This window comes from Ylistrum balloti, unplaced genomic scaffold (genome assembly GCF_031769215.1).
Source record: "Ylistrum balloti isolate Yb309-2 unplaced genomic scaffold, AGI_CSIRO_Ybal_v1 Utg370524, whole genome shotgun sequence".
Classification (NCBI taxonomy): Eukaryota; Metazoa; Mollusca; class Bivalvia; order Pectinida; family Pectinidae; genus Ylistrum; species Ylistrum balloti.
Window position 1 is genome coordinate 339,923 of NW_026782335.1, and position 14,989 is coordinate 354,911.

The window sequence follows — 14,989 nt, forward strand, 5'->3', positions numbered from 1 at the left end:
ATATACTCTGTATCAGTTTACAGACTTTTTATACTCTGTATCAGTTTACAGACTACATATACTCTGAATCAGTTTACAGACTATATATACTCTGTATCAGTTAACATACTTTATATACTCTGTATCAGTTTACAGACTTTTATACTTTGTATCAGTTTACAGACTTTATATACTCTGTATCAGTTTACAGACTTTATATACTCTGTATCAGTTTACAGACTTTTTATACTCTGTATCAGTTTACAGACTTTATATACTCTGTATCAGTTTACAGACTACATATACTCTGCATCAGTTTACAGACTTTATATACTCTGTATCAGTTTACAGACTTTATATACTCTGTATCAGTTTACAGACTACATATACTCTGAATCAGTTTACAGACTTTATATACTCTGTATCAGTTTACAGACTTTATATACTCTGTATCAGTTTACAGACTTTATATACTCTGTATCAGTTTACAGACTTTATATACTCTGTATCAGTTTACAGACTCTATTTACTCTGTATCAGTTTACAGACTATATATCTTCTGTATCAGTTTACAGACTCTATTTACTCTGTATCAGTTTACAGACTATATATACTCTGTATCAGTTTACAGACTTTATATACTCTGTATCAGTTTACAGACTTTATATACTCTGTATATACAGACTTTATACTCTGTATCAGTTTACAGACTTTATATACTCTGTATCAGTTTACAGACAGTTTTATATACTCTGTATCAGTTTACAGACTATATATACTTCTGTATCAGTTTACAGACTATATACACTCTGTATCAGTTTACAGACTTTATATACTCTGTATCAGTTTACAGACTTTATATACTCTGTATCAGTTTACAGACTATATATACTCTGTATCAGTTTACAGACTATATATACTCTGTATCAGTTTACAGACTTTATATACTCTGTATCAGTTTACAGACTACATATACTCTGTATCAGTTTACAGACTACATACTCTGTATCAGTTTATAGACTTTATATACTCTGTATCAGTTTACAGACTTTATATACTCTGTATCAGTTTACAGACTTTATATACTCTGTATCAGTTTACAGACTTTATATACTCTGTATCAGTTTACAGACTTTATATACTCTGTATCAGTTTACAGACTTTATATACTCCATATCAGTTTACAGACTTTATATACTCTGTATCAGTTTACAGACTTTATATACTCTGTATCAGTTTACAGACTTTATATACTCTGTATCAGTTTACAGACTTTATATACTCTGTATCAGTTTACAGACTTTATATACTCTGTATCAGTTTACAGACTTTATATACTCTGTATCAGTTTACAGACTTTATATACTCTGTATCAGTTTACAGACTTTATATACTCTGTATCAGTTTACAGACTTTATATACTCTGTATCAGTTTACAGACTTATATATACTTTATATCTGTATCAGTTTACAGACTTTATATACTCTGTATCAGTTTACAGACTTTATATAGTACAGTTTTTATATACTCTGTATCAGTTTACAGACTTTATATACTCTGTATCAGTTTACAGACTTTATATACTCTGTATCAGTTTACAGACTTTATATACTCTGTATCAGTTTACAGACTTTATATACTCTGTATCAGTTTACAGACTTTATATACTCTGTATCAGTTTACAGACTTTATATACTCTGTATCAGTTTACAGACTTTATATACTCTGTATCAGTTTACAGACTTTATATACTCTGTATCAGTTTACAGACTATATATAATCAGTATCAGTTTACAGACTACATATACTCTGTAGACTTTATATACTCTGAATTATACAGTTTACAGACTTTATATACTCTGTATCAGTTTACAGACTTTATATCTTCTGTATCAGTTTACAGACTATATATACTCTGTATCAGTTTACAGACTATATATACTCTGTATCAGTTTACAGACTTTATATACTCTGTATCAGTTTACAGACTACATATACTCTGTATCAGTTTACAGACTATATATACTCTGTATCAGTTTACAGACTTTATATCTTCTGTATCAGTTTACAGACTATATATACTCTGTATCAGTTTACAGACTATATATACTCTGTATCAGTTTACAGACTTTATATACTCTGTATCAGTTTACACATATATACTCTGTCAGTTTACAGATATAGTTTACAGACTTTATATACTCTGTATCAGTTTACAGACTACATATGTTTCAGTTCTCAAATCTTCGTAGATGTCGTGTTAGGTCACACCAATACGTCGTCGGGAACGGCTGTCAATGCTTCCTTCTTGATGTTCCTACCTCCCTATCTTTACTTCTCAAACTTGACACGGACTAATATTACACCAGCGGAGCTAACAAAAGAACCAGGATTCATCAACGTACGGGTAAATTTAGCACAAATTTTGTAAGTAAAGTGGCTATATCGTTATTTCATAAGCATATGAATAGAATATTTCATAACTTTTATGTGATTAATACCTTGTAAAACATCTTTCCTTCTATTTTTTTAATATGATGTATAAAAATTCATGTACTTACATTAAACACTTTATAAATGCCGATATCTTAATATTTCAAATATATGTACCGTTAGGTTGGCGTATTGACATCGGTCTGGAAATAATAAATCAAGATTATTTGGTATCTTATTATAGGTACCGTCATTTCCAGGGATTATACGCCGTTGTTTAGAAGCGCTTATATTTATAGATGAAGAAAATATGTTACACTGTTAGAGGATTAAGCTGTTAATGATATTGATGACCGTATGTTGCATTCAGCGAACATCTCTGTTTGATAGCCGAGTTATTATTGTATATTCGTAAACAAACTGTTGTATTTAAAGAACTGTCCTGTTGATATGAGATCTAGACAGTGGTGTTGGCGTCCCTTTATTTATATTTTGGAGACATGCTGTTGTATGTTTTGATAGTTGATCCAGAGTTAATTTTGTTATTTGTATTTTACAGTTTGGAAACCTTCTCCTCTGTAATGCAGTGGATTTTACAGTGTTACTGGAGAGTAATAACTCAGTGGAAGTTCCATTAGACATTATTCCAGATAACACCATCATTTTGTTAGAGGCAGGCAGTAATGTCTATCAGAGGTCTGGTAGCTCCTTACCGAGTAATTCTTTCTTATCTACCGATACACAGTATCTGAACTTCAGCGCCAAGGTCACACAAGACGATGGTAAGTGTACAATTAAAAGCTGATATTCTGTAGGTTTCATAATAACTCGGCACACAATGTCGACGGTTTTTAAAATTTTAACGGAAATGCACCTGTCTTTCTTCATGAATTATTTGCATAACTTCCGGCCTATCACTACCGCGTCGGTAGAAACCTTCGGATATGAATACAGGCCTAAATAAAGCATTTAATGTCATTATAAACGTCCCTTGATCAACATGCGAGTGCATAGAACTTGAGTGATGTCACGTTTTAGGTCGCAAAATATCTTTACTTTCACTTTATTACTATTTCGAATAGCTGAATAAAATTTGAAGGCAAATTATGGCCCTGCAGTTTTCAGTTAGGTTTCCGTATAATATTACCTTACTTACTGGATTTTTTTTATCTGGCTCTTGTAAACGTTAATATTATTTAACGGGTCATGTGACAATCTTCAATTTAGGTATTGCCACACACACCACTACGTACGTGCAAACACGATAACACGGCATCGTGCTGTTTTTAGTCGACACAAACTCCAAAGCATAATCTTAAGCTAGATATTGGGTGTGTAGTGATTAGAAATATAACAGGTTCGAAAAAGGAGATTATTTCGCTGACATGATTCAAGGGGAAATACACAAGCATTGCCGTAAGAAACTTATCATTTCAGATGTTGGTACTGGTGCGATATACTTTTTATGACCAATATGAACTATGTCTTCTATTTGCTGAATTGAAACCACCTGATGTTCTATTTTTAGTGCAGATAGATAAGGTTGAAGCGAAAGCTAAATAGTCATGTTTTAATCTTTATTGCTTACACTGTATTTAAGTTACTATTTGGTAACTTTCCGACAAGATCGATAAAACAGTCGTTTTTGAAAAAAAAAACATTGTCATTATGTCAGTTGCAAGGTAATGCGATGCAAAGAAATGATAGTGATTTACGCCCTTTGACACAATTTCTTCTCCTTAATATAATTAATGATTATGTATTAAATGTAACATTTAATCGTTTCCTGTTGAAAATCACCCATATATCATTCTTATAGCACGATACTGATGTTTCATGTGATGGGCGGTAGATATTCTGCCAAACATACGCCATATTTACCATTATGACCGGGAAACTATTAAATATCCTCAACATATTGTATATTCACAGTAACTTGGTGTTTAAACACTATTAGGGAAGATGTAATTATTCTGTATAAATTAAGATGAGCTATTGTGAATCAAAAATGCATAAATTTATTTGTATATTTTACGAATTGTGCGTGTTTGCATGCAGCCTGTAACACTGTCCTCGGAATGGAGACGGGCCTTATCAAGGATTGCCAGATCGCCTCATCTGTCGAGGATGATCCTCAACACCCTGCTATACATAGTCGGTACAAGGGAAGTTCAGGTACGTGTGTACCAAATATTTCATTGAAACGATAATTCAAAATATTGCTAATAGGAATTAAAAAGGAGTATCAATATAGGTATAACGTATGATAAATGCATGATTAGATGGTAACTTTAATACCTAATTCGAGTTCGTGTTAATATCAGATCACTTCAACTTACGACAACTACAGTCGTCGGCAGGAGCTTGTCCCCAACAATCCCAACCCAATGTATATCAGAATCAAAGTCAGATATGATTTGATCATAGTATTACAGTGCAGCTCAAGCATTTATCTTTGACAGGAATACACTTTTAAAAAATCAAAACACATACCAAAATGTCAACAGAATATTATTTCTAACTCAAAATAGATCAAACTAGGGCAGACTTTAAATAAGACCAGGTGTTTTGGAAGAGAACGCGTCTTATGCCTCACCAGCGACACTTGACATGAAAATCCTTGCTTATCAAATCTATGCCATGCTCCTTAATGAAAACAATGTTAACAACATCATTCATCGCAAAACTTCCTAAATATGCTGAAAAAGTCATGTGCATGATGTTATGTTGTAGTTACATGTATACTATCACACACACTTAGCACATTGAATACGCTCTATATCAATAGAGTATTCTGGAATCACAATGAGACTTACATACAATATTAATTCTGTTTTATATAGCTTGGTCACCATTCAGTCATTCAGTACTTCTTTCACCATTACGGTACCTCCAAGTTTGCTTTGGAAACGTCACACTTGTGGCAAAAATAATCATAGAACGAGGAAATACCACCCTGTTCCCTCATGTCGTTACCTCTATCGCACTGGATTATAGCAATGACGACAAAGCATATGAAAGGGCCGAAATCGTAAGTACACATCACCGGAGCAATGAGTTGGCGATGTACACGATACGTCCAATTCCATGACCACAGTATATTTTTATTGCAGTCCTTGTAACAACAGTCGATTTATTTATTTGTCTAGTATCTATTATCAAAACCTAATCATTAACATGAAGGCAACTGGGAAGTTATCTGCCGTGGTAACTTATGATTGTATTACCTATTCCGGAATCACTTGATACCGTTTATATACATTATTTATAGTAAGCATGTGTCTTCTACAAATACTGTTGTTTCACAAAAGTAAAAAGCCTTCATAAACAAGATTCTATATCTTTTCAACGACTACCATATTTTTAGATCGATGTTAGCGGGATGTTTGCTGCCAATGACGAAATCACGGTGGAACCAGGTAGACCTACTCCAGCCAGATATATCCGAATCTACCTCTTGTCAGATAATGCGGGAATATTACCCGCCTTGCTCGGACTGAAAGTCGAGTTTATAGGGTGTACCAGGTCGAGTGACATATCATCCCAAGGTGAGATTGATACATTATGACTTCTTCCATGATAATTTTTCATGGTATATCTTGTCAGAAATATTCCAGTAGCAAGGCAATTCTATCCATCTTCATCTAAATATTACAGTACCACGTTGACGTAGTGCACAGATTGGCCATAAATAAGCCTAGAGTGACAATGAAATGTACGTTTGAATTTACATTTGATTCTCCCTAACGAGTGGGAGACTTGTTCCATCCCCGTTTCTTCTTCTTCTTCGTCTAAGAAATGATAATATTCTTGAAAGTATCCTTATGTTGGCCAAAGGCCATGATACAGAGGTCGTGATGAAAAAAAAACTATGTGCTAGGAAACGACTTAACGGTAAATGATTTAGTATTCCCCAGTTTCATAGTAAAACAAATATTACTCCCAAGAAAAATTGAAATCGTTACAACTGAAACAAAATGAAAAATAAATCGATAAAAAGTGTCCCTGCTCAGCTTTGAACTCCAAGCCAAAATCTTTTTCCTTATTTAAAACAATATGATACGGTACCGTAATTGTTTCGACTGTTTGCTCCACAGTCTATAACAAGCTAACCTACAAATAGCTTGCTGATTAAGGAAAAGTAGCCGATAATTTTTGGAGTATTTCCGAGTCGTTTAGAAGCTTTGCAATACTGACTCTTTCAAACTCGCATATGCTCTGGTGCATGATGTATCATTTTAAGCAAATAGTGATCTCGACGAACAGAGATGCATTGGAATTTAATAGTAACAAATTCGGCAAGTAAGCATTGTACAATGCCCCCTTATTGTCAGATCATCTAGTGAAGTCAATATGTACTCGGATCAGTTGTTGTAAAGTCGTCAAGGTTATTGATATAATCATATCAATAATCAAGCCGCCGAAGTCGTGAGGACATGTTGTTACTGTTCCGTTTCTTACTTTTTGTTGTCATCCCAAGGAAGCTCCTTGTCAGATTGGAATGAAACTTAATGTTAATATTGATGACCTTGTCACGATTTGTTGGAGATAATTTTTTTTTTTCGAAATCGAAGGTGAAATTAAAATGTCCAATTTTGATGGAAATGAACACGAAAAACATATTAAGCTGTAACGAATGTTTAAACTTTGAATTTATTTATTGCTCGGTTAGGCTTTTAGGGTCTATTGCCTGGCTGTTGGTTTTCCGGAGTCGTGCATGACTGCCACTCTGGTCTAGATAACGTACATCAGAGGTCATGTATATTTATATAGTGTAGATAGATTTTCTAAAGATACGTTGATTTTAAAATATGATTTGGTACGTAAATGATTGAAGACCTATATGGAAATGTGGCTTTATTACGTAAATCTACCTTACGTTAGTGTAAACTAAAAGGGTAAAGTGCTGATGGTACGTATATTTACTATAAAGAATTGAGCTGAGTGTATGTATATATTGTAGTTACAGTGTTATTTGAGTGCGTGTTTAATTATAATTTATTCTTGGTTCCAGAAATCTGTGATATTGTAACGAAACATCAGCCAACAGAACCAGGTATTCATCATGTGACTTGTGTGTGCTTGTTGATTAGAAACCAGATAATATCATTTATGCGGATACAAACATCATTTGAATACATTCACTATAAATGATCCATTTCTTCACATTCACAAACAACCAAAGCATAAGTTTGATATGTCTGTTTTGATTTAAAATATCACGAATTTGATATTGGTGTTCGTATTTGAAAACACTTGTAGGTATAGATAGGATTGGTTCGGTGATATAGTGTGTTTACGAATAATTAATAACTCTTTAATATCCTATTCAGCTATGTTAATTTGTATGTACTAGAAGGATTAATGTTTTGACATTTGGAAACAATATTTGCCCCGATACTTTTGATTCAAATAAATGTAAGACAAGCATATCTTCATGGTCATTTTGAAGAAGCACTTGTAACGTTAATTCCACTTTGAATTGTGATATAAGATCACTCTCTCTTTGCTCAATATAGAGTTTCACTACCGAAGCATGGCTCTCAACACAAAGACTTCGTCTCTACTTTTTTGCGACGCTACGCCAGCTACGTGAGTTAACTAATCCATCTTTTACGTGTGATGTCACGTATGTTGTGTGATAAGAAATTGTATAGGATGTTAAAAGTGTACATAGTTGTTTTTATTTAAAATCTACGTAATTACTACACAAGTACACATTAAAACGCGTGGTAGCCGTATCGCTCTAGCTTGAAAGTTTCTCGTTATATGACAATAAAATTAAAGAATTATAATTAAGTTCTAATTAAAAATAAGCCACCTGTCGTTTTTAATGTTTAAGTATCATTCTTCTCGGAATGCATTGGTCAAGTATCCGGCTCTTTTGGATCAGTTAAACTTTATCTTTCAGAGATGAATCACTGATTGGTGAAATGCAGATCAACTGTGCTCGCTCGAATGATGGCCAGACGTGGACACGTTAGTGCATGAATTATCACAATATGTTATTGATATTAAGTCATTATTGTAATAAAAATATGAGGGTAACAATTTACGTCATGTAAATGTTATAACGATGATAAAAATCAGTAATGAATATCATTAAAATGACATGAGATGTTCAGGAAATTATTAATATTGAAATACAGACTTGTATCTATTACAAATAAATATTTTCAAAATTAAGCTCTCTAAAACTCCATGTGTATTGTATTTTTGTTTAAATTATAAGTTTTTCTTCTTGGTTTCATAAGGTTTGCCGGATGTAGTTGGGTGTCTCCATGGCTACGATAAGACAATGGATCGACTGTATGCCTGGCACACGAACAAGAGAACAATGCTGATGAGTATGAATGACGGCGATGACTGGGACACGGTTAGTCTAGATACCTACTTCACGTCTAGAGACAATGGGAAAGACAATGGTCAGTTTTTATTCTCCAAACCGATCGGCTGGCAATCCAATGACGAGTTCAATTCTGCTGAGCCACATGCAAATTACCAACTAGGAGATTGGGGAGGTAGGTGCCAACGTCGACAGATATCGTGTATCTGTTATACATAGATAACAAATGTACAGCATTGTATTTCTATTGTCTACAGATGATGGCGCCATGTTAGTCTTAATCAAGATAAGTAAGTCATAATACATTTCCATTGAGAACAAGGTAAACAACAACCATAAAAATACTAACGACAACTAAAAATAAATTTACATGCATATTATATAATAGTATACTATTGACGTTTTCCATGGTATGAAGTGAGTTATATTTAACAGACTTATACGAGACTGAATTATATTGAAGAGCTTATTGATATATGTCACAAAAACTTTGCCATGTCCTTTTATTTAACTTTGAAATATGATGACGTGCTGCCTTTAAATAACACGATATTCTTTACCATGTCTAACTTTCTGAGTGGGTTAAGTCCATTCGGTCCATCTTTTGTAAAATAATTTGCAACTTGAAATCGAAAATGACAACAAAACACAGGTCAGCTTTCCTCGATCCTGATGCTAAATCTACACTTGAAGATTTACATGACAGATATCGTATTGTGCCTGCAGATAAGGCGTCCAATAACTTGATCTTTGTCTGCAAATGTTATTACATTTCCTGAATACAAGAAGAACTTGGCTTGCTTGATAGCGAAGAAAACTCCTCTTATATATAATGCTAATGTTATACATAATCTTTCAAAGGCGAAATACTAGCTTCGGTATTACAACCATTTAGATTGCCTATCAATCATAAGGATATGGACCTCTCCGTTTATACTGGATTCCTAAACTTCACAAGATTCCATTTAACAACATTTAAAGCTGGCTCGTCCAACTTTTCAACCAATCCTTTGTTTAAACTACTAACCACCATTCTAAGTACTATCAAATCAAGGTTACAGTCTTATTGTGATATTATTCACTCAAGATGTGGAATTAATAGAATGTGGATTTTGAAGACTCCAAGAAGTGAACTGCGGTATATATATATATGGTTGTTATACATAGGATAAAATCATAAAAATTATCGCATAAAAATAGATCTTTTGCCATGGTATTACCATACCTATGGGAACAAACTACGCCCTTCTGTTGACTAACTTGCTTTTGTTTTCATACGAGGCTGAATTTTATCGAAGAAGTTATCAAAACAGGCCACAAATACCTAGCTAAGCCATATACTTTTACCTTCAGATATATTGATGACGTCTTTAAATAACAAGAAATTTATTGACTACGTCCATCGTATATATTCAACAGAATTGGAAATCAAAGATACGACAGACTCTTCGACATCAGCTGCTTATCTCGATCTTTTCCTACAACGAAACCAATATGGACAGCTTTCAATCAAACTTTATGAAAACGTGATGATTTCAATTTCCCTATAGTGAATTTTCCATTTCTGCATAGCAATATCCTACATCTCCAACCTAATGGTATTTCCATGCAAAAGTTAATACGATATTGAAGGGTCTGTTCGAATTATCACGATTCCCATGCAAGACTGACAACGGACTGACAAACTCGTAACACAAGGGTCCAAAAGATGCAGTTTGATGAAAATTATGGGGCAAGTTTATGGTCGCAATAGTGGTCTTATTGAGAAATATTCTATTTCTTTGTTCGAAATGAAGCTCGACATATTTGGTGCTCGTTAGTTTACCTGTTGGTTCGTTGTTGTATACCTTGTTCTCATTTGAGAACGTAAAATTACTTACTAGGATCGACCAAGGTTTACATGACGGGTGTCGTCGATGAAGCAGAAGACGCTTACTTTTCAAGAACACCTGGATTTATTCTTCTAGTTCTTTTTATGGAGTTATTGTATTATTATGCCATGTTGATGTTTTCTTGATGTTTTATGTATGCCCACTAGAATTGAAAATCAATCTTTTTCCGAAATGCAACCAACATGGACAGCTTTCCACCGAACTGTCTGATAAACATGATTATTTAAACTTTCCTATTGTGAAAAGTTCCATTCATAGCTTCCAAAATTCCTGCATCCCCAACCTATATGTTATCAAGATTTTTGGCCAACTGATGGACATGCTCTTAACATGTGGTTTCAAAAGATGCATGTTGATGAAAATTATGGGGAAATATGACACAAATATGTTGTGATGATGTTGTCATTGAGAAATGCTCTATTTCTCTGTGTGATAAAAAAACTGAACACTCAACACGCGGCATGGTGGCTTTATATTATATCTATAAAATAAATACACTTATATGTAATGTGATATAAAAGGGTCTTAAGTTTCATATGTGGTACAGATACATTCATTTATAATACGTATTTTTATTTTTGTAATTTAAATTCACATTTTAACATTTTTTGGTTCCTTTCATTCAACTCATGAAATGAATGCTCAAGTAAGATATGCTTGTTATGGGCTATGTACATATATGGTCGAGTAGTCTATATCAGAGATGTAACAATTTTTGAAAAACAAATATTGTCATTTCTTTATTTATTTCTGTAATCATTATGTTTCATATGAGACGTAATTATTTTTTTTATATTTGTTTGATATTTTTCAGCCACATACAAAGGGCTCTTCTTCAGGAGTGGAGGAACATGGGCACAGCGCGTGGTATGGAATGCAGCATAATATGAAGTCATTAACTGCAATACTACAACCACGAGTTTAAGTGGTGGACGCGATATATGCCATGACAACGATTGAGATTATAGATAGCCATTTAGATTATATCAATGTTGTGTGACCGTTAGTCATAGGCTACATCTAAATTAACAAAATAAGTGACGAAAGAATAATTATGATAAAATATTAATTGCTCTTACGAAAAAAAAAACGTAAGCACTGCCTCCTGTGTTTTCCATCTAAATTTATCAAAAAGAACACCGCCAAGTTTGTATCCATATTGTACAAATACAAAGTGGTAACACTCACTTTATGAGATTATACATCATAAATTCAAAGTTTCAATAACTTTTATAACAAAAAAATAGTTATATACATGTATTGTTTAGATTGATCAATCTGTTGATCACATTTTCTGTATTGCATGTTTCCGTCCAGTTATTACCTGTGATATTTTATGTAATGTGATGTCATTTTAACTTAGAAATTAGCAAATATTGCCGTTTTGATGCTGATCTTCTTAAATTTATTATACAAAAAATGCATGAATTTCAAGAAATTTATCACACATAACAAAAAAAATATCTTCAAGGAATAACGGTATATCGGGATATTTTTGCGGAAATCGTTTTGGAATTTTGCGTATTTCAAGGACATAGCTTATATATTTATCAGAGTAGTTTCTAACATTAACAGGTAATATTAAGCATAGAAGTATTCACAACTACAAAGTGTTCAGGGGCACAAAGATATGTCAATTCTATAGATGTATTACTAATGCATTTACAAAAAGAGGCAAACAAATTTGGTTATTTTAATTTGTTTGCTATTTTGAATGGGTCGTTAATTTGAAAAACTAAATTCATGCAAAAAATTCCCGATACACAATAAGGTATATCATTTTATGGTATGTTAAGGTCATAAGTGTAACACCGTATATGAGATGAGTTTTAGAAGCCATAAATCTCCCGCACCGTTAGTAGATAATATGAGTAGTAATATGATATATTATTAAAGAATACTTCATATTTACGTTGGTAATAAATTATCTTTACGTTTATCAATAAAAATGTTTTAAAACATGTTGGTTTTGTATCTGCATTGTGAGTGTTGGCGGAGAGCTTCTTAAAGACTAATTTTAGAAATATTTGGTATTTGGAAAGTTAAAAGACGAAGACTTTCAAAAAACAATTTGAATTGTATAACAGATATAAGATGTGCTTTTTTGATTTTGTGTTCCTTATCTTCATCTAAGTTTGTGTTCATTAATCATAATTTTTTTCGCTATTTTCAAATTATACCTTGCCTTTGTAAATCCGTCGCGAATAGAAAAAAGTAAAAAAAATCTCAACTACATGTGTAAGCATTGATAATGCATAGCTTCCGCTTTGAAGTTTTGTTACAACTCCCTTGAAGTTAATTGTTCATACAAATCAGATGAAAAGAAGGTAACATAATTGACAAACAATGAGCTGTTCAATGATATGGCAATAATCTGTAAAAATGAATTGTCGTTCTTGGAAAAAGCTTCACTGAAAGGATCTTTCAGAGGGTTAATAATTACTTGTAACAGTTTTATAACAAGGCTATTCACGTTCTCAAGTGCACAGATTATATTAGATTTCATACAGTAGAAATTCTGAAAAAAAAAACAGATTTAACTCAGAATATAGCCTGTCACATGATAAACGCTAAATACACGGATGTTGACTAAATATCCAATATTACGTTCCAATACCATTGTCATTGAACCAGAGCTTTGTGCTTTACAAGCATTTATGTACGACCATTTTTGTTCACTAAATTATGACAATGGTGACAAAGACAGAGTGGGTCTGGTCAGGTAAAGATCCCTCATATTCCATTTTATCCAGCACCGTCGTTTGTAATATGCGTCTTTAGTCAGACGAAAAATAGTATACAATTGCGAATATCAGTACAATGCCGGATATAATAATTATAATTTTAGAATTTCCTTTGGTTAAAAAAATGTCTCCAGCCATTAAAATGCATTGACCATGTCCATTTTATATACAAACCAGAATTGGATTTCGACGACACGACACACTCTTCTTCATCAGCCGCTTATCTCAATCTTTTCCTACAACGAAACCAACACGGACAGCTTTCCACCAAGCTGTACAGTTAACGTGATGATTTCTATTTTCCTTTTGTGAATTTTCTATTTCTGGATATCAATATTCCTGTATCCCCAACCTATGATGTTTGCATGTCGCAGTTGAGTCGATGTTCAAAGACTTTTACCCAGTATCACGATTCTCGTCCAACTGGCGGACAAACCCGTAACACAGGGTTCAAAAGGTGCAGGTTGATGAAAATTATGGTTAAGTTTTACGTTCATCATAGTAGTCTCATTGGGAAGTATTCTATTTCTTTGTGCGATATGAAGCTGACCGGGTTTGATGCATTTGATTTGTCTGTATGCTTAATTGTGGTATACCGTATTCTTGTTTGAGTACGTGACATTATTTTCCTGGTTTGACCAAGGTTTACATGTGAAAGTAACACGTCCAGTGTTCACTACCGTAAAACATAATTGTCATGAACCTGTATCTCTTGAAAACCCGGTGTTGACGATATCTGGCACGAAATTCGTGATATGAAAAACAGGACTTTGATTATAGATTCAGCTGCGACATGAAAACACCATATCTTTAAATCAACTTCGTACACTTGACGCAAAACAACGTAACTGACGCCACCGCCATGAATTACAAAAGGCCTTCTTCTGGTGAACGCCAATGCCCCCTTAATGATAGAGCAAAGCAGTATGAAAATGTCGTGTTCATAATGATGTTCAGCATCACAGGAACTGACAACGTACGGTTAATTTCTAATGCTGAGATAATTCTTATGTATGGTTGATAAATACAACGGTATGCTTAATTTCTACGAATTATTCTTCAGAAGATAATCGCTTATCCACCTCCCCAACAATAGCTTTATATCTTCAGAAGACAAAGGTTTTGTCTCATGAAGAGTTCCTTTTTATACATGTCTCGAAATTCTACCACAGGCAGTTGCTGTTTTACCTCGACTCTGTCAACATCTTTCCCATAGAGACTATACGAGTCTTGAGCGTTATTTCAGCTGAGAATATTTTCTAACACATTTCGATACATTTTCTGCTGAAGGTAGTCCTTGTGTTACCTTCACGGCATCACTGTCATTTCTACAAAACATATTGGTTTCTCTACTACTCATAGTGTATGCTTACATTTCTACAATTGTTTCTATACTTTTTAAGAAATACTATACATAACACGCGTTCTATAACTGTAAGTACTGGTGCCGCCGTGAACTGGAGGAAGTGATAACATCAACATTTTCCTCAATTTCACGACGTATTTGTTCATATGTCTTTCTGTTTTTTGCCTTAACGGACACAACCATGCCTTTCTTCATGTAATGTTCAGTGTATCTACATTTCCGCTTGAA

At 33.5% G+C, this 14,989-nt stretch overlaps 1 protein-coding gene across 1 annotated transcript in view; it reads left to right on the plus strand.

Annotated features, from left to right (window-relative positions):
• The window catches only part of LOC132555903 (uncharacterized), a 46,743-nt gene extending 35,207 nt beyond the window's left edge, over positions 1-11,536 (plus strand). Inside the window, exons 17-23 of the mRNA XM_060220282.1 lie at positions 2,216-2,387; positions 2,973-3,195; positions 4,472-4,588; positions 5,257-5,444; positions 5,781-5,961; positions 8,668-8,934; positions 11,466-11,536. Coding sequence (XP_060076265.1) covers positions 2,216-2,387; positions 2,973-3,195; positions 4,472-4,588; positions 5,257-5,444; positions 5,781-5,961; positions 8,668-8,934; positions 11,466-11,536 — 1,219 coding nt within the window. The remainder of the gene's footprint in view (positions 1-2,215; positions 2,388-2,972; positions 3,196-4,471; positions 4,589-5,256; positions 5,445-5,780; positions 5,962-8,667; positions 8,935-11,465) is intronic.
• Positions 11,537-14,989: the final 3,453 nt, after the last annotated feature.